This window comes from Macrobrachium nipponense, chromosome 30, assembly GCF_015104395.2.
Source record: "Macrobrachium nipponense isolate FS-2020 chromosome 30, ASM1510439v2, whole genome shotgun sequence".
Lineage (NCBI taxonomy): Eukaryota > Metazoa > Arthropoda > Malacostraca > Decapoda > Palaemonidae > Macrobrachium > Macrobrachium nipponense.
The window spans coordinates 41,095,404-41,121,979 of NC_087218.1; the positions used below are offsets into that span (position 1 = coordinate 41,095,404).

At 35.5% G+C, this 26,576-nt stretch overlaps 1 protein-coding gene across 4 annotated transcripts in view; it reads right to left on the reverse strand.

The window, feature by feature from the left end:
- Positions 1 to 562: 562 nt before the first annotated feature.
- The window catches only part of LOC135202465 (vang-like protein 2), a 455,973-nt gene continuing 429,959 nt past the window's right edge, over positions 563 to 26,576 (reverse strand). For all 4 annotated transcript variants that reach the window (XM_064231871.1, XM_064231870.1, XM_064231872.1 and 1 more), the window contains 10 exons: positions 14,819 to 16,065; positions 13,067 to 13,217; positions 12,318 to 12,424; positions 10,875 to 11,024; positions 10,259 to 10,382; positions 8,986 to 9,134; positions 7,532 to 7,709; positions 6,256 to 6,427; positions 5,053 to 5,261; positions 563 to 2,948 (listed from right to left, as the gene is read on the reverse strand). In XM_064231871.1, coding sequence (XP_064087941.1) covers positions 2,730 to 2,948; positions 5,053 to 5,261; positions 6,256 to 6,427; positions 7,532 to 7,709; positions 8,986 to 9,134; positions 10,259 to 10,382; positions 10,875 to 11,024; positions 12,318 to 12,424; positions 13,067 to 13,217; positions 14,819 to 15,105 — 1,746 coding nt within the window. In that variant the 5' untranslated portion in view covers positions 15,106 to 16,065 and the 3' untranslated portion in view covers positions 563 to 2,729. The remainder of the gene's footprint in view (positions 2,949 to 5,052; positions 5,262 to 6,255; positions 6,428 to 7,531; positions 7,710 to 8,985; positions 9,135 to 10,258; positions 10,383 to 10,874; positions 11,025 to 12,317; positions 12,425 to 13,066; positions 13,218 to 14,818; positions 16,066 to 26,576) is intronic.

A 26,576-nucleotide genomic window follows, 5' to 3' on the forward strand; every position in this document is an offset into this window, starting at 1 on the left:
TTTGTTCCTGCAGGAATACAGATTTTCACCCTTTATGCGGGGGGTATTCCTTGGTGCAAGCTGGAATCAGTCATGAAAACTCAAGACAAAGTAGAGTTATTATGGTAAGTAGTGGTGGTGGGTGAATGAGACTCTGTACTCTTGATGCTACTCTAGCAATTGTCTTGCCTATAGAAATACCCTGAGGTATCAAGCATAGGCTGAACTTCTCCGACACCCTGCCTTAACATGTATTATACATTAGAGGAGTGTTACTAGCAGATGGAGTTAGGTGAAGAAACGAAAGTATTCATATTCTATCTTGTTCTCCTTGTCAAGCTCTTCCTCTTCTGAGAAGAGATCTCAGAAGCCCTCTCACAAGAAGTTCCATTGGATTTTGGGTGAGCACCTTCCTTTCTCATGAGGTGACAATGGAATTTTCTCACACCACAAACACTATGAGCTGAAAATTCCCAATCACAAACCAAACATGCACTCACTAGAAGTACAACTTCATCTACAACCATGATGGCTTCACACAAAGCTGGGAAGGTAAAAGAAGGTTAATTAATAATTTACTCAAGATATTTTTTACATTTTACTGACTAATATAAACAGCACTTCCTAGTCTATTTTACAAAGTAATTTTACAAACATGATATGCCTAAAAAGACCACAGATTATGATAATAATTTACACAAAATATGGTGTGAAAATTATGCTGCTTTTACATAACTATATAGTACATACTTTTTGTATAATTCTAACATGAGGTAACTAAAGAATGTTTAAGAATTTGTTGAAAAGAAAACGGCTTGTAACCATGCCAAACAGGAACTAAATTTAAGTCTGTCATGAGGAAAAAAGACTACTGGTGACTGACACTCTGTGTTTGCCATTACAGAATTTGCCTCCATCTTCTATCACTGAGAGGGAGTTGTTCTTCACTGTCTTCAGTCACCCAGAAATTCTGCTGGTTGAGCTGCCAAAGCATTTTGTGCCTTATAATTAAAGTAAGCTTGTATTATGGAAAATACATGACTTTGCTGACACATAAACATACATTAACAACACATACTTGAGTATATGCAAGTCCTATGGTAATAAACACCAAAAGAAGTGTAGATGATGCATAAACTTCTCATTATATATGGATATGGAAAGGGCTTACATGTAGTACTTCAAACATTGTGTACTGTACCATGGAATCTTGCTGAAAATAATCACACCTAAGAGTTTGCTAATAATGCGATAACATTATCAGAAATAAATAACAAGGTACTTTTTGAGCTAGAAAAATAACATTAATACAGTATGTACAAATATATACATGAATGAAATTGCTCCTTTGGCTATCCACAAAATAATTACATTATTGCACTAAAATTATGAAATAATGTACACAAAATACCCAAACGCAGACTTGAAGTACATCATCTACTCCAAATGTAAACTGTCAATTTAAATATAGAAAAGAATTTCTAAAATGAAATTTTTTTTTAAATTAAGCATCCTGCAATATGAAATTATCGTTTATCAACATTACACATTCATTGAGCAAAAGCCTACATAAAGTCTTTATGAATCGTATTATAATTTATGAGAAATCAAACTTCACAGGTACAGAACTACAAGAAAATTGACCTGTGTAACAAAGTTGACATGAGACTTCTCATTGGAAGAGAATCCTCATCTTTTCTTTTTCAAGACGAGAGGTATATAGTGTATAGCCTCAGTTCATGCAACCTAAGCAATGAAGCTTGTTCATAAATGTGAGAAAGTACATGCTTGCTTATTTCATTGTATTTGCAAGGTTACACTGAACTGTTGAATATTCAGCCACATATAAATGTACCTTAACAACTTAATTTACAACCATATGGCATCACTCTCTTACAACATATAATCATGATATACACTAGTCTATAAAAAGTCTCTGTGGTTCAATTGCATATTGTCTGCCTTCTGCAGAACTCTGTAAAGTACAGACAAAACTCATTTCAGTACTGATAACAATAAAAAATTAAAATGATTCCTTTTGTATATTTTTGTAAGTAAAGGAAAATATGGGATGCTGTTTTAAGTAATTATGATGCAATACTGTACATTTGACATGATTTTGATGTATCCTTTTCTTTGAAAGAAAAATAGTAGTTAAAAATATTTACCTGGGACATAGAACTTGACTATTTACAAATAAATATGATGAGGGAACAACTAGTACACACAAAAGAGTATTCAGGAGGGTTTGAACATTACATCTAAAGGAAAATGTTTAGTTTTCAGTAATTCAATGGTCATGACATTTCCTTAACCTCAATTTCCAAGAAGTCTTGTAGTAAGAACTTTGGTAGCATCAGCAGCATCTGTCCCCATAAGAACATTCTAAGCACATAATTATTATGCATTCAAGACACCACTTTACCAAAAGTATTGTGACTGGAAGTACAAGTTACAAATGCACTTCACTATGCAAGTAGTAGTAGTATATAAGAAGTAAAGCTTTATCATCCTAGAAGTCTTGAATAGGTAAACATATTACCACACTTGCAATGTCTATTAATCACAAGACCATTAAGGTACAGTATCATGGTACTTTAGGAACACAACTGATTGCCAATTATTGGCTTAATCAATCACTTTGTTGACTACCTTTGGCATTAACTTGAAAAAAAGAGCATTCCATAACAGTATCAGTAGCAATGGTAAGCATTTTATAAGTTGTAATCCTTGAAATAAGTTATCTACATTTATACACTAGTCTCAGAGTTCAACCGAAGCACAAACTTGTTGCTCTTAGGGTGTATAATCTCTTCGGCTATTGAGAAATGGGGCATGCTAGAAACTGTGCAAAGTAAGCATACATCAGCTTGTCGCAGCTGAAAGATAGTGCCATTGGCAATGGGACGAGACAGCAACTGTTCACATACCAAGCCCCATGATTGAACTCCACGGTGTTCCTTGTCATTCTGTAAATAAAAAAGTTTTTTTAATACTGTCCGTAATAATGAAAAATGTTAAACAACTGTGAGATATTTACTGTTAAATTAACATAAACTGACAATATGACATTTGCACATAAGAAAACATCTGATGAAAATGGAAAATTAACTGTAACATTATTGCTTTTATTATATATGTATCTGTATATATTATAATAATCAATGAAGCATATAAATGTAGAAATCTATAAAGGCTTAATTTGTACCATTCACAAAATTAATTTAAAACAAATGAACCAAACCACTGAGTTTCAAAGAACATGCATAATTGTAACAAAAGATATTAAGAAAACTAAAACAACATTTCAAAAAGTCAAATGTTCATTAAAAGACGACTGCAAACTCAAAATAAATAATGTCCCAAAAATAACACTACAGAGTCAAGACTTTAAAAGACATATAGGAAAATTATATATTTAATTTTCAAAAATTGAATATACGTATATATTCAAGACCTATGCTAAGCTATGTGCATAACACTGGAAATACCACTACATGGATTAAAACTGACTTGATGACTGGCTGTTGTAGTGATAGAAAAATATATTTCAACACCACATAATAACGAAAAATGCATGACAGCACTGGCTTTTTTATGCAAAAGTCAACTTATTACTTTAGGTATTTAGCTTCCTTAAGAAATGGGAAAAAAAGACTGGCCTAATGCTTGAGGATATAACAGAAGATTATGAATCTGGAAAAGCTTAAGTACATTTCAAATAGCATAAATGAGGGACATCAAAATTTTATCATAAAATTGGTAAAAACAACTCATTCAAATCAAACTTTGGTATTATTTTATCTCAGTGGCCTGGATGAACTTGGTAATACACTGGTGATGAGGTTGGGTTGTAATCCAAATGAAATTTCTCTGTAAAAAATTTGGTGAGTATCCCCACTACAGGAACCCTATTTTACTTGTTGTCTCTGCCACTGATTCCATTATTATATCAGTTACCTTAAAACACCTGCAGGGAGAGCCCATTTTGTGTGTGTGTGTGTGTGTGTGTGTGTGTGTGTGTGTGTGTGTGTGTGTGTGTGTAATTCCTGGTTTGGAGGAGGACTTTTACCAAAATAAGAGGTTTGTGTTTTCTGTTCCATAAAACCTATTTTCAACTTTTCAGGTGTCTATACAGTACATATATTGTTATTAAAATAAGGTATTTTAACCAAATCACTGACTTATTATCAGTCTCACAAAACTACCTAAAGAATTCATTCCTAAATGAAGCTCAGACTGACAGCAAGACAAAGAAGTAGGCAGCTAAGTGAGAAGAGACCAAAATGTTCAGAGGAAAAGCAAACAACTGAAAAGTTTCCTTGTTACTTGGATTCATGATCAAATTTGTACTGATATTGAGTCTTTGTTTACAGTATGTCAAATCTTCTTGTGTTATTACTGATCTTCATATTACTGAGATACTTGTTAGTGTTACTGTCCTTCCTAAATACAGTGTCTCAAGACTACACTTGGTTTATCTCACTCGTGACAAGTTACTACGACTGTATCTACTCTCATGTCTTTCTCTCCCAAAGTGTTGTTCATTGACCTATCTACTTTCTGTGACCATGTCTGTGATGCATATCTGGCAATTATAACTCAGTAACACATATAAGTTATTATGCCTGGCTAACATTCATTAAATGATAATTTGTTCTGCCTTGTCAGTATACATACTGATATAGACCATCTCAATCACTAATGTTGACAAATCATACCCAAAATGTAGTTCAAGCCTGAGATCCCTTCCCTCCATGTAACCAGTGCATCTGCATTATGAGGTAGTTGAGGCAGTAATGATACTGTGATGTAGTAAATAAGTGGGTACCCATTTAATGATGTACACTTAACAGGGAAGAAGACCTGATATAAGTGAATTATGAAGTTTGTAAATTTTAGGGTACATCCATATGTTGGTGAAAAGATTAAAAAAAAAATAATAATAATAATGGCATTAGTATCTGCCTCTGTGGTCAGCTACTTTCAAACCATTTTGCTCTGATTTACGCAGCATTATCAGATTATCAATTTACTCACTTTCCACCTGTTTCTTTAAAAATTAAGGCCTACCTGAATCACTGGAGATGATACTAGATATTTTTCCAAGAAAGCCCGAGGACTCATGTCATGTGCTAGGCAAATTGCAAGATGCTGCAAAATTGATTCCATGGTGTGTCTTGGTTGCTGCCTGGTGATACGAAGATATTTTTGCAAGGCCCTGGCTAAGGATGGGAAAATTGACTGTGCTGCTTCATGAGGATCCATTGGAACACTTGGACCTGAAACAAGACCATAAAAGATTATGCACAGGTCAGTTTTATAAAACCAAATATATCTGGTTCTTAGAACTACTGTTATGAAGAGCAAAACCTAATCTCAGGTCAATACTATTCTCTTCGTAAATTTATTCAAAATATGAAACACTCATTCAAGTTTTCACCCAAGAATAAGTTACATACTTTGAGGTACAATAATATGCACAGTAATGGAGGTTTTGAAAGTCATACTCTTTACAGAGTAAAGTATTTATTCACAGAACCTTCACATATTTATAGAAATGTTCTTTGCTATCTTACTCCAATTCTCACTGCAGGTTCTGGCTCCGTTGTCTATTCAATTTTTATTGAGATTTAAATGGCAGATTTATTGAAATTCCTTATTTTTTACATATAAATTGTAAAAGGTATATTGCTATTTTCTGTAGAGGAATTATAATAAAAAAAATTCAACTCAGCAAAAAAAAAAAAAGGTGATAACAGTCAAGAAAATAACATGAAATGATTGATTTCTAAAATTTTCAAGAAGATTCAAAATGTGATCCATATACGCACAACAGTGTAAATGTTTTTGGTGAAGACAATATTATCTGACAACACTTCTTGACTAACACAATGCATTTTTGTGAAATGTAATTTCAGCACCTTTTACCTTGTTTGGAACAAAAAAATTGTTTTAGTTAAGAAACATTTGAATAAATTAAATATATAAATAGCTTCACTATTTATTCCTTACTCTTTCAAATATTTAAGCATTAAAATTAAATTGTGGAATTTTAAATTTTCTTGTATACAGCATTTATTTCTCACAATTCTATTCCCGGTGGACTTTAAGACTATTTTTGAGATCCTTGCTCAAATAGCTCTTGTCATGAACTCAAAACCATTTGGAAAAATCAAGTAACCCATGGTGAGTCAACAGAATAATCATTATAGTTAAATAAATACATCAAAACTTGAATAAAAAATTTTTTTAAGGCATGGTAATGAACATTACCTTGCTCCTCATGCATACGCTTTATGTGGGTGAATGCCTCTTCAGCTGCAGTGATTAGTCTTGCTTTGCGCTTTCGTACTCTTCTGTCATATTCATGTTCTTCATAAAACCTCTCGTTATGCGCAGAATCACGCCTCCGGGCACTTGCAGTTAATACTGCTCTGGTATGACCCTGAAACAATTGTTTATTATCAATCAGTACGATAAGTATTACAGAAATACAATATAATATTAAGTCTATTATACTATACTAACAGTGTGTTGTTCATGGAGTAGTGTACAGTACCTGTCTTTTACTAGTATATCTGTAATATGAGTAAATTTATGGTACAAAAGCATATAAGGTAGTGCAATTTAATTAAGACTTAAAATTTATTGATTTAATCCTTCTTCATCTCTTTCTGCTGCAAAGATAGCTTCTGCCTAGCTTAATACTGTATTTATCAGCTTATTAAATGGATTATGTTTAATCTTCACTCTATCATATTCCCTATTATAGAATGAGGAATTATTTATAAAATCCACATAAGAATGTTGACCATTGATAGTTTGATAAATAATTGGGAGAATTTTGTCCATTACCACATTTCTAAATCCATGAGAAAAGCACGTGCACTTCAACAATATATATATTTTTTTCACTTTTTGCACTTCATCCATAACATTAATTCTTTTTATTCGTTGAAATTTAAGATGCAACTTGAAAAGGCTATCCTGAAAGAACATCCCAATTAGTTTTGGTAGTGAAAACATTTTTTCTAAACTAGTTCTCCCTTAGGATTTTAATTTCTGAGGATATCTAACTCTAAGATGTTGTTATGAACTAACAGATTTGTGATTTTAATTTCTGAGAACATCTAACTCTACAATGTTATCAAGAATGCTGACAACATGTAGTATCTCAAATGATTCCTACTGTATAACTAACTTGTATGTAAGGACAATGCTGTTTGGTAATAACTGAAATGACGTAAGTATTACATAAAGCCATTGATACAATAACTTAAAATGTAAAATTGATGTAAATTCACCTTTAAAATTTAATTTACTTCTATTTTTATTTTAAATTTTTCTCTTGCTGACCAGGGTGGTCAGCTTACAGAATGTAAATTCATGTTACTTTGGTTTACCACTGTGAAAATATCCATTTCCATGTATCTACAATATAGTTAATATACACCTTGAATTAGAAAATAAATTCTACATGCATATCAGGAATGGCATTGAACAACATTACAAAAAAATCACAATGTTAATTGCATTGCATTTGGCTGACCTCTGAATTTTCTTCATTGCCATCAACATCATAATACTTGAAAGAGGAGTTTCCTGAGTGTTTCTTCTTTGATGGCACACGATCTAGGTAAGGATTATAGATTGTGAAATCTTGGTAATATTTCTCCAGAACCCAAGCTGCAGCTCTCTGTACACTTAACTGGCCAATGTTATACCACCTGCAATGAAGTGATTGGGGACATTATTCAAAGGAAACTTACATTTGCATAATACAAGGCTTCAACTCAATTCCCTAAAGACAAATATCTAAATGCTTTATAACTAGTATTGTGGAAGGAAGCAAGAACTTATTTCAAACTAAATTCTTAATATCCTTCTTTCTCTCAGTCTTTCAAGAATTCTGCAATAAAATAAGTGCCATAAGGGTGGCAAAACTTTAAGTCAAACATACTGATTGCCTCATTTTCAACCAACAACTCATACTGGAAACAAACTTCACTAGAATCTTGAATGTTTTTGGTTTACTCAATTATTAAATAATCAATGAGTTGCAACACTTCAAATAAGATCTAAGATAAACATGAAGAACAAGCCACTCAGGCCAGCCTTGTAAGAGTTAAGAATTTTAACTCAATGGTCTGGTTAAATCATTTATCATATCATACTAATAATAGTAGAACCACAATTTGTGACCAAATGAAGACGATATGGAATGAAAAAAAATCTAAACAAATCTTGTAAATATATTAATATACTAAAATCTTTTACATAAAAGTTGTAAGAGAATGTACATAGATAGTAGCATAGAAAGAAAGAATGAACCAACACTCATGAAACAAACAATAAGCAGTGGAGTATAGCAAATACTATATGTACATGTATAATCACACTGGGTGCACATACAATGTACCAAACAAAAAATGACTGCTACTTTTCAAAAGTGAATAAGCAATAAGTAATTCATACCTAATCACTGGACCAAATTATGATGATATTGTAATACAGTACCATGATACTCCGAGAATACTGAAGAACTAATGTGTGAACATTTTGATAACCAGTACAACAAACCTTTATACAAGACCAGTACGAAAGATGTTTTTCCAAGAACTGGAAAAAAAAATTTTTGGCAAGAGCATACAAGAATAAGAAAAATACTAAATGACAATGATCAGAATACATAATTACTGTAGTGTATTCTAATTTTAGTTTTGAGCTAAAACAGACTTAAGATGACACAGGTCAGTGTCAATAAAAAGATAGTGGAAACCTCTGCAAGTAATTCATTGTAAGCTGAGGTTGGAAAAATATATACTTTGAATCTCAATTGAAGAATTTTCCTTTCAGAAGTTTTGAAAGAAAACTAGTTATTGCCTAGAGATGAAGTTTTGAAAGAAAACTAGTTATTGCCTAGAGATGCAATGATAGTAAAATTTGAAAGAAGAATGATAATAGACAAATAAATAAATAAAATTCACGACTCTCTGATCTTACTTGCTCTCTCCATCTGGTGACCTGAGGACCTTGATGCTATACTGTGGTGTGAGATGTCTGAGCTCCAGCAGGATCACAGCCAGGTAGTGAATGAAGAGGAGTGCGTCCACAAGACTCACGGCAAAGTACACAATGGAGCGATACTTAACCTGTTAAGGGTATTGCATATGCTAGCAAATATGTTTTACAACACAAATTCCACCTTCTATTTTAGTGTTATATCCTAAAGTTTCCCATCCACCAAGTGATTGAAATTCTCCGGTTAAAAAATGATCATTATTCATATACAGACATTCTATACTTTTCACAAAGTACCATCTTTTTTATTTGACTACAATATGCTTTGTGGAGTGAAGAGCCATTGTTACTGTAATGCCAGTACACACTTCATTTGCTATCATATTCCCAGTATACATATTTAAAGTGTTGATAATGAAAAAGTACAAGATTTTTCTCTAGGATCTTTGAAATTTCTAGGTCTCAAGAAAAAGACATCACAAGTTGATCTGAGAAACCTGAAGACTTTGAATAAACAAAGTTTTCATTAAAAACAGCAAATTCAACTTTTATTGTCCTCAGTAACATGTGAAACTTGTAAAGGCTTAACAAAAAGTTGTTGTATGGCTCCAATTTGTATCTTTTCCCAGTTAATGGACCTACCAAATCTTGGAATACTCAGGGACTACATTTGAAAAGCATTTTCAGCCAGAACAATGTTATGATCTGTAATTCAACAATTGTTTCCCCACTAACTGCTGGCATTGCTGAATTTCTAAACTAAGATAGCTAACCATGTCATCCAAAAGTATTTCAGCACTTCATACTAATCTTTACTTAACCATTCCATGTTTTTACAATTTATCTTATAAAAAATTAGAATTCTGTGAAACTACTGTAACTGAGTTTTCAAATGTGAAAAAATAAGCTTAAAATTTCAATTGGGCCTACATTACCATTTGCTATCATTCTCCCAGTATACATATTTAAAGTGCTGATAATGAAAAAGTACAAGATTTTTCGCTATGATCTTGAAATTTATAGGTCTCGAGAAAAAGACATCACAATTTGAACTGTGATCAATTACGTACATGAAACAGTTGTCAACCAATTGCTTCACACTGTATCAAGTATCCTGCCAAAATCACGTATAATATCACTGGCACACCTATCTCATAGAGGAAGAAATATTAACAAACATAATAATTTGAAAAATCTACCAAAATTAAAATAATCCATCATTAATCTATTAGTTTAAAAAAGAGACAATCCTGACCTCATCCTTGTTCTCCAAGATGCGCACCACGTAGAAGAGCCAGAATGAAAACGTAAAGACGAATATAAGCATTGTCACTAATGCTCGGAAAATGAATATTCTGGGCATTGTGGCTTTGGGCTGCCTGCGGGTATAGAAAAAAAAGGATTAAGTCATCGTTTTAATTCATGAGATTTGAAACACTTCGGCCCTCTGATATAACAGTATACAGAATTATTCAAGCACAATGGTGAATGTGATTTCTATCTTTAAAGAAATACAGTTAATATTGTAAATCTATTTTAACTAATGCTAAATAAAAGCAATTTTGTATAGTAAGATAAGTTTTGCATATTCTGACATAAACAATTGGCTAAGTGGAGAGAGAAAAAAAAAAACAATTGGCTAAGTGGAGAGAAAAAAAACATCTAACAACTAGCCTACATACTTTATAACTTGAAATGTTCATAATTACTTATATTAATTCGAAAAGTTTGTTTGTTTGTATGGTGTTTTTACGTTGCATGGAACCAGTGGTTATTCAGCAACGGGACCAACAGCTTTACGTGACTTCCGAACCACGTCGAGAGTGTGAATTCGAAAACTAGACTTGAACTTTTCTCTCAAGGTCACTTACCTGAAAAACAGAGCCCATGACCCAAGAAGCAAGATCAGCAGCTTGAAGGAGAAGCTAATAAGAAGGCCATCACATTCAGAGTCGCATTTGAGATGATCATTCTTTAGCTTGATAACGTTTAGTCGAGGAATTAATACCATTGCGATGGGGCTGAAATAGAAGGAAAGAGAACTTTACCACATAAGAAAATGTCCAATGAAGAAAATCAAACACTGGTACTGGTTTCTTTCATGTTTCACCTAGTCCTTGGAGGAATTAAGAGAAAAAGGACCTTTACCTAGGTCGAATGCAAACAACATACTTACTATGTTGGTATCCGATCAAACTTTTGATAAATAAACAAAATCTAAGTTTTTATAAAAACTCAGAGGACGAGACACCCCTGATGTGTTAATAATCTACACTATAATACATTCACATCAACCGTGCATCTGTCTAGGACAACGCTCCTGATTGGTTGTTGATAAGTCATTCACAAGGCTGGAAACTCTCAGTCTCTCGAGAGAGTTCACATAGATAAGATGTATTTTCCACCTTTCTTGATGGATACGTCTTTCAACAGTATCCTTTAGGAGAGGTGGAACATACATCCTGCCTATGTGAATCTACTATAGCTTAAACTATTTTTTTTTATCCAAAATATGAAATCTCCCTGACAAGGTCCAGTAAAAGATGACCAATGTGTAGAAAGTGATGATTTATCAATGCTCACTGGATTATGGCTGATATCTTTCATTTGATATTGACATATAATGTATATATATATAAAGGGAAGTTGACATATATAGTAACAAATATGTGTATTAAAAGTATATAATTCTGTTTTATATTTCATAAACAGATCGGACATAAAGCTGGAGAAGTGCACTGCTCAAGGAGATGAAATGGTGTGTCATCATAATCATTATTGTTGCATCTTGCCAGTTCTTTCACTTTCATAAGTCTCCACTCATCTCCCACTTTCTGTCTAATGTTTCATATTCTCATCCAGCTATTCCCCGTAGGAAGGTAGTGCCGTCAGTGCACTTCATGCGGTGCACTGTAAGTATGACTTACAGATCTTTGCAGCGTCCCATCGGCCCCCTAGCTGTAACCCCTTTCATTCCTTTTACTGTACCTCCTTTCATAATCTCTTTCTTTACTACTCTCCACCCTCTCCTATTAATTGATTCATAGTGCAAATGCGAGGTTTTCCTCCTGTTACACCTTTTGAACAATTTTACTGTCAATTTCAGTTGCAACGCTGCATGACATCAGAGGTCTCAGCGCTTGACCTTTGACCTAAATTCTATATATTCTCATCCAACTAGTTCCGAATTCTCCAACCATTTTCATGACCAAAGGAAACCATCTACTGGGTAGAAGTATAAAAAAACACTGATTACGTAACTATAAATATATCAAGATTTCGAACCTAAGAAGTTATTTTTCAAAAGCACCTACCTCAAGAACGCCAAAAATGCCACCAGGGCACATAGGGCTGACCCAGCATAGCGTTGACAGGTAAACGTCACACCCGTCTCTTGGTCTCGTCCGATTATAGTTACATCCTGCAAACAAAATATTCGACTTCAAAAGACCATCTGACAAATCCATGCATATCTCTGGGCGAGATGTGAATATCAAGGGATGATAAAATGAAGTCATGATATGGTAGTTTATTGTTAAAATGCACCCAAATAACATTTAAACAAGTACCCTTGCTTTAAGATATCGAAACTAGAAAAACAACTTTCAAAAATAAGAAATTACATGAGCCAGATCATGTATGAAAATAAATTTACAAACAGACCTTAGGTAATAATTCAAATACCTAGATCATTAAGATTTCACAAACTGTATGCGAAAAAGTTATTTTATTTTTAAAAGTTATAAAAAAGTTAAAAAAAAAGGGGGGGGGGGAGACAAATGACAGTTTAGAGCAATGAAGTGTATACATAAAAAAAATATAAGTAACTGTAGCCTTTGAAGGCAATGGAGAAAAATCAAGATCTATTCAAGTACTTGACCTTTTGAAAGTTACGAGAAAAGTCTTGTACGCATTATTAGGATTGACCTTTTGAGGCAGGTACAGAAAAATTAGATGTCATTTGCTACTTGACCGCTGAAGTCATCACAACAAGAACATAGTAATTAACTACGACTGGCAATTAAAATAAATGCACACCCGAGCTCTTATTACTATTACTTACCTGGAATGACTCGGACCGCACTGACGTGTTGCCAGTGATAGCAGTTGTGTTATCACCCCAGTTGTCGTCTTGGGGGAGGATCTGCACTTCGATGACCTCCCCCCCCATCCCACCGTCGCCTCCGACGCCGGCTGTCATCTCACTGACCCGCCTGAAGAAGGATGATGATGACATGAATGAATTTGCATAATGTTTGTGCTGACGTAATCACTGCAGTAAGGCAAGATGCAACTTTTGGAAGATAATCTACGAATAAGAAATACAGCTGATGTTACTGTACAATGAACATAAAAGCAGATACCCAGTTGGTAGGTATGGCTGCCCTATAACGCACACCTCTAATGTACTGACAGTTTTTGAGCATCTATGTATTGTAAACATTATTCATTGTTACCTAACTTGTAAACAAACTATCTTTCATAACAGTATTCCGACTATATGGTATATAGTTTACGCATGACAGACCAAATTATTCAATACAGTATTTAGAGAATGACTGAAACTGGTATGTAAAAAGTATAGCCACCAATAAAGTTTTTTTTATTTCTTTAATGCTTTTACTTGGAAACTTAACGCAATATCACATAAGTGAGTCAAAACAAATCAATTATACTATATGCAATATATATTTAACTGAAGTTGCTTTTTAGAGCTTCACGGCTTGTTCACGAGCCAGTGAATTTTTGTAATACACGACCGTCATGTTTCCGTCCACAATATTAAATTTAGTGATGTATACAAATCACAGTAAAAATTCATCGGATCTAAATGACTTTGTGCATAAATGTTTATGTGCCCAGGTGTAAAAATACATGTCACGATTCGGAAGTTATACACAGAGAAGGAACGCATAAAAATCGATTTTTTTTTTTTCTTAGTTGGTACCAAGTTTCATAAAGGACATCCATGGCGGAAAAGGGGTCTACTGTCACTTTGAAGGGTATACATATACATTGAATATATACGTTAACCATAATGAATTATTCAAAGAGGTTCCATGCAAAAGAAGCACCATGTCTTTGTTTTATATGACTTGTTTGTAGTCGTGCAAAGATGTTTCTCTGACTACTTTTCAAACAATTCAAGAATACATCAGCTAAATCAACGGCAATTCAAGCTTTATTTTTGACGAAATTAAATCGGATAGATTACTGACTTCTAAAATTTGTATCAATTCTGAGTAGTGTGCAGTGTTACTACACCACTGGTATTACCCAATAACCCTAGGTTTGATACTACTACATTTCTTTTATCTCAAATGGTTCTCATACATTTTATCTCAGTTGAGAATATTCATACAATTTAGTAGGAGTATGAAGCAGGACATGCAACATTTTGATGTGGTTTTGAAATGGGCTGCAATTGTGCGTAGAGTTTATCCAGTGTTACCAGTAACATGACAAAGTATATCTTAGTTTAACCAGACCACTGAGCTGATTAACAGCTCTCCCAGGAGTGGGCCGGCTTAAATATTTTTACGTGGCTAGGAACCAATTGGTTACCTAGCAACGGGACCTATAGCTTATTGTAGGATCCGAACCACATTATATTGAGAAATGAATTTCTAATCACCAGAAATCCTCTGATTCAACGTTGGCAGAATGGAGATTCGAGCTCGCGACTACCGAATTGGTAGGGGAGCACGCAAACCACTCGTCCAACGAGGATCTAATTATTTTACAATGAAACTAACTTGAGAGAGAGAGAGAGAGAGAGAGAGAGAGAGAGAGAGAGAGAGAGAGAGAGACCCACCTTCCCCTCTTGTGGAGTGGACGAGCATTGACGTTCCTAAGGGCGACGAAGGAGCTTTTGTGTTTGGGATGAAACTGCTGGAACTGCTGCTGCTGATGCTGTATCGGAGTCTGGGGAGAGAACTGCCCTCCGAAGGGCAGCTGCTGCGACGGGGAGTGATGATGCTGGTGAGGATGCCTCTGCAGCGACGCGTATATACTGGCGTCGGTGAATCCCGAAACGACGGAATCCTGGTCAGGTGTCCAAGCGCCCGCATACGAGGATCCCGGGGCCACCGAGAAGGACATGGACACCCGGTCCCTTCTGCGTAAAGGCTGCGGCGGGGGCGGCGGCGGCGGGTGAGCGGGGGCGGCGCAGGAGGGGGAAGAGGTGGTGGCAACGACGGGAACTCGCTGGCGTTTGCATATAGGAGGCGGAGGAAGGGGGCGAGGAGGTGGGCGGTAGGGATACGCGGCAGAGGCGGACGTCGAGGAGGGGAGGCTACTTTTGTAACGCACTTTGGAGGCTCCTTCGGACTCGGGGGCTTCTAAGGCTCGGCCTCACCTTCCACGCTTGAGTCTCACTTTCGGGACTGAGTCTCTTGTCTGTCTGTTATCTGCTATCTCTTCAGGGTCGCCGCAAGTCTCTTACTACAAATTTTCACCTGAAGATCGCCGAATACTTCCTTACTATCTTCACTGTCTGGTAGTAAGTCGCTCAGAGAAGTCCACATGTATATTTATACGCATAAATCAATTGGCAGAATACTTTTGCCAGACTTTTCCTAAAATGTCAATTTAAATTCGTGCAAAATTTAATTCTTAATGATCTATTTTTCCCACAGCTGTGTTGCTTTCGTTTTTTCCTCAGTTTTTCTTCACCCACACAGGAAACTCGAAACAGAAGGTTTACTTTTTGTTGCCCCAAGTTCTGCAAAATACAATCTGTTCGTTTCGTTCAGCTCAGATAAAAAAAGTCGATAGTAATCACGTAAACAACCTGGCCAATGAGGAACACCTGTTTTAATCAAGTGACAAGGGACAATACCTGTTGGATCCAAGGGTCAAAGTGCCTGTATTTATTTACTTTTTTCTTATTTCTTCTTCACAAAGGACACTTATTATTTCTTTTTCAAGCGTTACACTTCAAGAACTCCCACTGGACTTACGGCAATATTCATGCACACAAACACGCACAAATACACTGTATCTCTTCGGTCCTTATTCAGTATCGGGTCACTTCGTACCGCCTCCTATTCCCGCAGTCACCTGAAAAATAAGGAAAATTTCGACTTAGAAGGGATAACTGAGTCATTACTGCAATAATAAGACACACACTGACCTCATCACTGCTTAAAACAACAGCAAGCGTCCAACTGAATCCATTTGTTGATTACAAATTAAATTCTTCACAAACTGGTATTTTCTATATTTGTATCTGTTTGGTAGTAATCCTGTAAAAATGCTGATAAAAATATATCAATATTATCTGAGATGAAGGTCAGATGCTGAACACCAAAAAAATGGAAGAATAAAATAATTAAAAGATTTTATCAGGATAGATGGGTCTCCAAAAATACGATAAAATATTGTATACCAGAAGCTATTAACAAAATTATCTGGGTGGGTGGGGGGAGACCTAATATCCTAAACCTGCTAACCATTTAAAATTATTCATTGAATATAAATGTCAACTAATAGATAGAGTATATATACCTCCCTTGTCGTTAAAAGTTTTCCTAAAATATTCTGAAACCTTGAAAAATATCGAAATCAGATCTTTAGTTATCTAATCTTCTTAGTGATATATTACATTACTCTGGTATGATATATATTTTTTATAAAAATATATATATATATATATATATATTATGAGAGAGAGAGAGAGAGAGAGAGAGAAAAGAGAGAGAGAGAAAGAGAGAGAGAGAGAGAGAGAGAGAGAGAGAGAGAGAGAGAGGAGAGAGGGAGGAAGAGAGATTATATGAAGGTTTTCTTCACATGAGCTAGCTATAATAATAATAATAATTATTATAAATATTATCACATCACGATATTATATATATATTTGTGGATGGCGGACAAGTAAAAGATGATCACACGGAAAACAAGACATAAATAAAAGAACATACTAAGTCTATCATCACGCAAATAACTTTTGCATAATAACCAAAGAGGTAAAAGCTAAATTCCATCCCGTGAAATCTTGCTATATAACATAAAAACAAAATTATTCTAAGGTACAAAAGAATAAAACTTGCCCAAAACAAAAAGACGAACTACTATCTAGTAAAGCACGAGAAAAAAGACAGCAAAACGCCACCCACGAATAAAAAGATAAACCGTGCGGTAAAACAGAGAAAAAGACGCAAATATTTACCGACGGTACAATAAGGAAAAGTAAACTGTTCTCGTTCAAGAGACAAACAAAGCAAGTAACTGGCAATCTCGCCACACTGCATTTTGTTTACTTCTGGGGGCACACCTTGTGACTCGCATTACTGAAATCCTCCGGTTGGAAATAAATTCTGCTTTATTTTCCTTCGCTTATTGCATTACGAGACGTTGGCTTAGTTCTTTGCTCGGGAAAAATAATGAAGAGACATTTCTTTCATTCGGACCATGCTCTACTTTGGTTAGTTTTGTTTGTTTGATTGTATGGTGTTTTTACGTTGCATAGAACCAGTGGTTATTCAGCAACGGAACCAACGGCTTTACGTGACTTCCGAATTACGTCGAGAATGGACTTCTATCACCAGAAAGACACATCTCTCACACCTCAGTGGAATGGCCGAGAATTGAACTCGCGGCCACCGAGGTGGTAGCCCAAGACCATACCGATCACGCCTCTGAGGCGCCTATTTTGGTTAGTAAATGAGAAACGGTACTAAATTCTATTGTTTAAGTGTCTACCCTTTCAATGGCTTCAAGTTAGGAAACCTCACCGATAACTGCCCTATCAGAAAAAAATAATTTCTATAATCAAAATATGAATAACCATACAGGAGCTTTTGCATTCAAATTTCATAATGGGTACTTATACGCATCCACACAAAATATGGAAATACAACCGCCCCAATATATCTCCTCAATTTGTTAATTACAATAATATCTTTTATATCAATGTCTTTACAGAATCATTACTAAATAGATAAATATATAAAAAAAACACTACTTCGTCCAAAAATCAATTTGTAATCAACTAATTCGCGCTGAAAATTTTGGTAATCCATGAGAGGAAATTACAAGGAGAGACTTTCGGATACTGCTCCGTAACCCTCTTCAGTGGGAGGACTGAAGAGGGATACGGCGCAATATCCGAAAGACTCTCCTAGTCATTTTTAACATTGTACAAAAATACATTTTTAACACTACTGTGGCTTGTAATTGTCACTATTATAGCCTCGTTACGGAGGTTCCTTAGTTCAATAATAATAATAATAATAATAATAATAATAATAATAGTAATCTAGTGACTGTGATCAACAATTTCGTTCACACAGTGTTTGACTTACACACACACACACACACACCTACATCTATAGTGAATATCAGTTATTGTACTCAAAAATAACCGAGCGGACCATTGAAAATATTAGTTTACGGCTCCGTTCGCTCCGACGTCAAAACCATTAATCACCGTGCCAATCAATTCAGTGATTGATTGATTAATCAACCAGACGTTCCGTCATTCCTAACCCCTTTTGGTCCCCTTCCAAAGTCTTATCCAAGAAAATTCTGAAAGGGGGCGAGGAAAGAGGTATAAGTGCCCCCTCGGTAAATTTATGTACCCTCTGAATACGATGTCATTAATTCTCCTCCACATTAGAAGGTGACTGATCATATCGCTCGGGGTTCTCGTTGTTCGTCAAGTGGGTCCTGACATTAAATAAGGGTTTGATCGTTTCGTATTCTGACACGAAACGTCACAGAGATAAAGCGAAAATATCAACAAACTAATGAAATAAACCGGAGTATGGTTTTAGATCTCTATTAAATCTGTATGTAACTATAGTAGATTCACACCAAGCGTGCATTTGATGTCTAGGCCAGTCCCTTACGACGCTCCTGATTGGCTGTTGATAAGCCAATCACAGGGCTGGAAACTCTCAGTCTCTCAGTTCACATGGATAGGATCTATGTTCCGTCTCTCCTGAGGGATACGTCTTTCAAAATTATCCCTCAGGTCTCACTCAAGTGTATCTCAAAGGCAGGATGTATGTTCCACCTCTCCTGAGGGATACGTCTTTCAAAAGTATCCCTCAGGAGAAGTGGAACATACATCCTGCCTTTGAGAACACTTGAGAGAGACTGAGAGTTTCCAGCCCTGTGATTGACTTATCAACAGCCAATCAGGAGCGTGGTAAGGGACTGACCTAGACATCAAATGCACGGTTGATGTGAATCTACTATAGTATTGTGAAACTAGTATTGCAAAAGGATTCCTATTGCAAAGATAGGGCAAAAACATAAACGAACCAATAAAAAAATTAAATTGAATTAGTGGATCAATTCCACTCAACAGTAAAAAGAGTAAAGGAAAAACAATTCATATCGAACCTTTCATCTCTCTACCAATTTCGTGTTAGTGCGATCCTTCGATATCAGCGAAATCTACAAAGGTTCTTTGTGTCATAGGCTGAGAGAGAGAGAGAGAGAGAGAGAGAGAGAGAGAGAGAGAGAGAGAGAGAGAGAGAGAGAGAGAGAGAGAGAGAGAGAGAGAGAGAGATGGTTCCAAAAAACAATGTCGTAATCAGATCAATTTCTTAATTAATTATGCCACCATCTTTTTTCAGAACAAAACTAAAATAGAATAAAAAAATAACACTATACTGTTATTAATTATGAAAAGAAAATAACAAAATTATCTTTATGTAATATTTACAGACGACTTAATCTATTTGCAGCATTTATCACAAACATATGAGTCATGTTTGTTGTGCGTGTTTGTGACAGGGGCGGGGATTTTTTTCTTATCTATTTTTTCCCTAACTCTTGTCAAACTTGCTGACAGCGAAGATGGAAGTGTGCATAAATGTTTTGTGAAATTGTTTGCGCATCTGGAAACAAACAAGAGAAAATTACAAATCTTATCTCGCGACTTGCATCCGGGTTCGCCACACGAGGGGAGAAGATAAAAAACGGACGAAATTGATGAAGAACAAAACAAAGCAGTGATGTGGGAGAGGGCGTTTATTCAGCCACAAGATGGGCGTAAACAATGCGCTCCACAGCCTCCTATTTATCTCACGCTGGGAATAATAAGGATAATAAAAATATCAATACTCTTTCCTTTGAACCAAACAACGATGTCCTGACCCGAACTAACCCTGTTTGTTTTGGAATGGAAAAACATCTCGCAACGGGGCCTTCACAAATTTCCCCTCTTACTCCCTGCGCAGGCATCGCGATCATCTCCGCGAGGGGAAACAGATCAAAGAATCCTATCTACGCCTCCTCCTCCTCCTCCTCTCTCTCCCTTTTGTTCTCACTCTCTCCTTCATCTCCTCCATTCTTCTTCTCCTTCAGAGCTAGCACCCACGCCCCGTCGACTGAAACGAGAAGGACCCCCTTCGCGGAGCGAAGTCCTTACGGTCGGAAGTCCTATTCACCCCGAGCAAGATTGCAGACATGTTGTTAATGAAGAAATAATTAAAAATCCAAAAGGACCCATAAAACGCTCCACGGAAGGCGATAATGATGTAGAGGGGAAATAGTGCCGTGTTATCAAAATGGGGACTCAAAAGCCTAAAGGGATGAAAAGGTCTTTGAATATCTAGGCAATTACAGGCAACTGACATCCATTTTGGTGTAATAAAAGTAGAAGTCAAGCTTACTACATAAGATATAAAAAAAAACCGTAAAACATAAGGGAAGAGAAAAACCTTCAAAACATGATTTTAATGGAACTTTAACTCGCACACGAAAGGGAACATACAGCAAAAGTTAATTGGCAAAGAAAGATATACGAAAATACAGAAAAAAATCGGATATAAATACAACAGGTTTACGAACGCATAAACTTAACCAAAGGAAAGCAACGAAAACATCTAACTGCAAGAAATCTTTTAGGGGAGAGAGAGAGAGAGAGAGAGAGAGAGAGAGAGAGAGTGCGTTAACCAGAGCCAACCATCAACCAGGAGTGATTTCGTGGCGCTCAAGCATACCACGAAGGGCCTTCAAGTACAAACACCTCTTAAGTACACTTTTATCTCTCTCTTACACACCCTTTTTTGTCCCGGAGGGTCCTCGGAAAGTCACGCGGAATACCCCGTATTACGGGAAGGAAAAGGAGGGGTGGGGGGGGCCTGCAGTCATCAGCCTGAAGAGAGCTTACAAGAGGACCTGTTATTCTAGTGCCTAAATGTTGAACGCTCTTTGTTGCTTACACTATGTTAAAAGCTTGTTAAATGCTCTTGTTGCTTACAAAATATTAAACGCTTCTTGTTGTTTACAAAATGTTAAACGCTTCTTATTGCTTACAAAATATTAATCGCTTCTTGCTGCTTACCCGGGAACTAGAATTATATCACCTGAAAATTTATCAACGTTTTCTTTTCTTTTCCGCATAAAATGCTACTTTAAATACTGAACATCTCAGGACACTGCTGAAGATGAATTTTTGTTGAAAGATTGCAAATTCAGTATCGTTTTTGAGACAAACCCATTAAAAAAATACTTGTTTAAAAATTGAACATTAACTCAGCGTTTTCTAGGCAAACGTTTCCAATAAAAAATAATAAATAAATAAATAAATAAATAGATAAACTTGCTAAAACGCTATTTCGGAAACGTCTTCTATAACAAGTGTTTGCTTATACACAATCTTGCAGATTCGAATTAGCCTTTGGCCGTCCCCATTAAACTGGAAATTAATCGTATTCAGGATCATCAGGATAACAGACCTCGTATCTCCATCCTGATACACGGTATCGTCCCATCTGTGTTAATTTCTATGATGAAACAACGAGCATGACAAGAGAGCCATTCACTCTGGAATTTCAGGTTAGAGGACATTCTGAATTTGACATCATCCAGTGCTTTCTTTAGCAATTTACTCGAAACAAGAATGTCGTTATATTATTATTATTATTATTATTATATACATATATATATATATATATATATATATATATATATATATATATATATATATATATATATATATATATATATATATATATATATATATATATATATATATATATATATATATACACTCAGCACGGGCTAGCCAGTAAAAATTTCGATGCACCATTGTTAAAAAACTAAAGTGTAGGCCTATGGTAATCTGAACGGACGAAGAAATTGCGTCTTTATATTTCGCCTCTACAGCTCCTAAACGAGGACATGAATAAAAAAAAAAGACATAATAACAAAATGTATACAAGTTATAAATTGTCAGTTTCTTCAAAATCCCTAAAAATTTTCAAAGGACGAATATTCTGTGTTCCTTAGCGCCGACCAAAGTCCCAAGCTTCAGATGTCGATAAATATAACTCTTGATCTGATGGTACCATTATTTACGATTAAAAAGTAATCCAAGAGGCGACTCGGCAATTCCTCCCTCAATGACAAAAGAAGTAAATAACGCCTCGGGCGAAAAGAAGGTGACGCAAAGCTAAAATTCTATCAGATAGGAAACACTCAACCGCATTCCTTTCTCCCTTTGTCAGCTTAGTCTACCTATATCAGTACGGCCCATCTTATTTCCCTGGAGTTTTCTCTCTCTGTCATCCTTATTTGTCTTCATGTGCACCTACCTGAATTGTTCCAAATGTTTAAATAAAAATTTGAACATTAGGATGAGGACAATGAAATACTTTGCTTAAAGGATATCTCATTTTGCCCTTTGACAGAAATGCCACTACTTTGTACGTCAGAACGCAAGAATACCTTGAACTGTCATGTAACGTGACATCTGTCACAAATGATTTTGCTATTTGTAGCCCTTACTTTGTGACATTTAACTCAAACAACTACGATTCACGTGCGAGGAAACGACGTTTCCAACGCAGACGCTCAAGAAAAAAATATGAAAGCCCTGTTGCCATCTCATTTCTGGCACGACCTCTCCTCCTTATCATCTATTGCAAGCTATCATCTCCCCCTCGCATTTCCTTCAATAATACATCTCGGGGATGACTTCACACAACAGGAGAATGATTTTACACAATATCAACTTCCTCTCGGGCACACACTCCAAGCCCTCGAGACATAAAGGCTTCCACTGGGACCATCACTAGGGAAACCTTCTTAACATTACGATGGCATCTCCTGCAAGGACTACAAGGACTCGAGCCAGGAAACCCTAGCTCTCTCCCAGTGCAAACAACGTCCTTCAAAGGCGAATGGGATGGGGCCATTGTATCCTGTTCGTGTCTCTGAGACAAAGAACGCCGTTGTTCTCCGGATTTATTTATGGTCATCAGTTCTTCACGGTTGTCTCTGTCTCGACTCTTGGGATACTGAGAAGTGTTTCTGTTAGATGTCAATTCTTGAGACAGAATGCAGTTCATGTTACTGTTAAGTCTTCTCGACATTCTCCTCTCTTTTCCACCACTATCGCCTACATCAATTTTCCTTTAGAATGCACATTTTCTCTTTCTATATTCTTGGTGTGAAAGGTACCGATTCGCTATGAACAAAAAGTCACAGCAAACATCTGTAATCACATTAAAGCTAAAAGAGGTATTCAAGAATACATCCTACGATACGAAGTAACTACTCCAATTGCATCACATCTATTACTATCCTTTCCATAACGTGAAAAATATAATCGAGAGTCAAGATGGCAAGTACTTCCCATATGGACGTTATGTACAGTACTATCACAAGCTCGAACCAAGGTACCTTCTTTCTGCAAACTTATATAGGGGCCACTGGTTAGAAAGGCTGACCTAGGGCTGCACGACAGCAAGTCTAAACACTTACGTATAAAGTACCCGTAGACTTTCGTTGTTTCATACTGAAAGAATAAATATATGGAAATACACTATGCACATTTCATTATAAATAAATTTACTGTCAAAAATGCAGAGTCTGGAAAATACATTGCCCGATAAAACACTTTAGTGTCGGACTAAAATTTGGTCACAGACAAATAATCTCCACTAGGACCAAGGTATATTCTGTATACCTTGGTTAGGACATTTCGGGTACCATAAAACATTAAATGCATCGACTGGGCACTTAGAAAAAGTTACGTTTCACGGGAAATATTGGCTGATGGCAAATTGGCGTAAATTGGTCGGATAAGTGACTTTTCGGGTAGATTTTGGAATACTTGACAACTTTTATTCTATGCATTTTTTTTTTCATTTGGGATCATGGTTTAGGAGCTGTAGGCTCTGTCAGCGGATATGTAAACTACCCGCAATACATCAGTTATAAGTTATAAACTTACAGAAGTCCCCACATTCGCGAGCAGCAACACAAATACTCCTGATGATGATTTGAATTCCTTCTTTGCAATCAAATCAACTTCCCACTTGATCCTAATAACTGCAGGAGCTGACGGCGTTACACCTGACCCTTTTCTGGGTCCGGTGTTGTCCGATTGGTCTTTGTTCTCTCTTCTAGCCTTTTTCTTCTGTTAATCAATAGCCTTCAGAAGCACGTTTGTTCCTGCCACTCATGCTGGTAATTATGATCTCAATCATGTCAAAACTTCACTCGGAGCTCCTACTGATGAGTATTCACCGTATTTGTCCGAATTTAACGAGGCGCAACTTGTTAAAAAAAATAAATCGTTCTTGTTTCGTTGGTCATAAATTCCATCCGATTCATATATTATTACTTCTACAAGTACTGATTATTTCATATATAATATATTATATAATATTATATATATAATATATAATATATATAATAGTTAATATATAATAATATATAATCTTATATTATATATATTATATTATATATATATATTATATTATATATATATACTTATATTATATATATATATATAATATTAATAAATTCCTTCCGAAGTCATAATATTTCCTTGCTTCCAAGTACTGATTATTTTCATCTTCAAACCGGTACTTTAGTTTTATGCATATATATATCTATACTTATCCTAATTATATATATATGTATATATATATATAATTACTATTATAATTAATATAAAATATATTCTCCGTAGTATACAGAAAATGTATTCAAGCAAACTTACAACAAAGATAATGATAACTTTACTCCCTCTCAGTTAAATTTCCGAAATTTAATTCCTCATGTTCATTATTACTTCAAGCGTATATATATTATGCAATCGGTTAGGTTACAAAAGATTATATCGCAACTCCAAGTCTCTTTGTTTAGCTGTGACAAGCAAGCCCTCGCATGCAATATTGCTTTTGTATCTGAAGGGCATCTTCTCCTCGTCCTACTTTACAAAAATGAATCAAACCCCCTTCCATCCAGCTTATCAATAATCGAGATCTTGCCCCCAGAGACAGACTGTGGGCAAACCCAACAATATAGTTCGAGCTAGATTTGGGCTTTTGAAAACAAATCGGTTCCCTCTTACATGCAAGAATGAAAGAGAATGAACGTTCAAGAAACGAAAAGATACATATTCGTAAAGAAAAACGTGCACAAATCATTTCTCGTTCATATATATATATATATATATATATATAATATATATATATATATATATATATATATATATATATATATATATATATATATATATATCTTCTTCTTCCCAGCTAGTTCCCATTTTTTAAGCGGCGACCTCATATAAAAGATGGGAACCAGCTGGGAAGAAGAATATATAAAGACAAAAGGGTATAAAAAGGACAAGAAGAACCAGATAACTGCATATAACACTTAAATCAGCCGCTTTCCGTCCAACTGCAAAAGCAGAAAGAGAAGATGGGCATCCGAACGACATGAAGAGGAAAGATAATTGCAGAGTAAACACACAGGTAAACAAAACCAACTGCAGTAGGAATAACACCCGTCAGGACGAGGCACTCGGAAAACAAACATGTACAGTCCAAACATCTGTTGCGTCGCTCTCAAGCAATACGTTGCCCAACTTTCAAGAAGTAATCGATTCACTTAAATTCACTCCGCAGGTGTAGTATTTCTCCTAAACGAATTTCCCGAAGCAATGGGTTGGACATAATGAAATTCCTTTGTATCAGCATTTGTGTGGAAGTGTTTTGACTACAAAAGCAGCCAAGAACGTCTGAGAGCAAATATATATATATGTGCTACAGCAGACGCAACATATTTTTTAATGGTATTCATGCATCGCTTTATAAAAAAAAAATCTTGCTTTCCAACAAAAGTAATGACAGGTGTTAGGTTTCGAATAGCGACACCAATTTAAAAGTAAGTAGAAAAACAACTTTAATATGAGATTTATGGCTAAAAAAAATAAATAAAAAGTAATTTTCTCTTATGTATCCAATGAAAATAAGTGCATACAATACGCTTCACATAATTCTTAAATAAAAGTTGAGAAAAAACATACTCGTGAAAGGTCTGCATTAAAGCAGAGTTCTTTCAATACATATTTCGGTAAAATGTGATTACACGTAAAATAGATGTCATGCTTAGAGTTATATCAAACTCTATAGAATTTCGCATAAAAAGAGAATGAGACTATGCAAACATCCCACGCGTTATTCTGCGACCTTTTAAGAAAAAAGTTCTGCCGTCACAGTAACAGCTGCGAAACGAGCAATAAAAGATATACAAGATTTTCATCTTCTTCTTCATGACAAGTTACAAAAAGCTATACATCTTCTGTTACATTAAAAAGA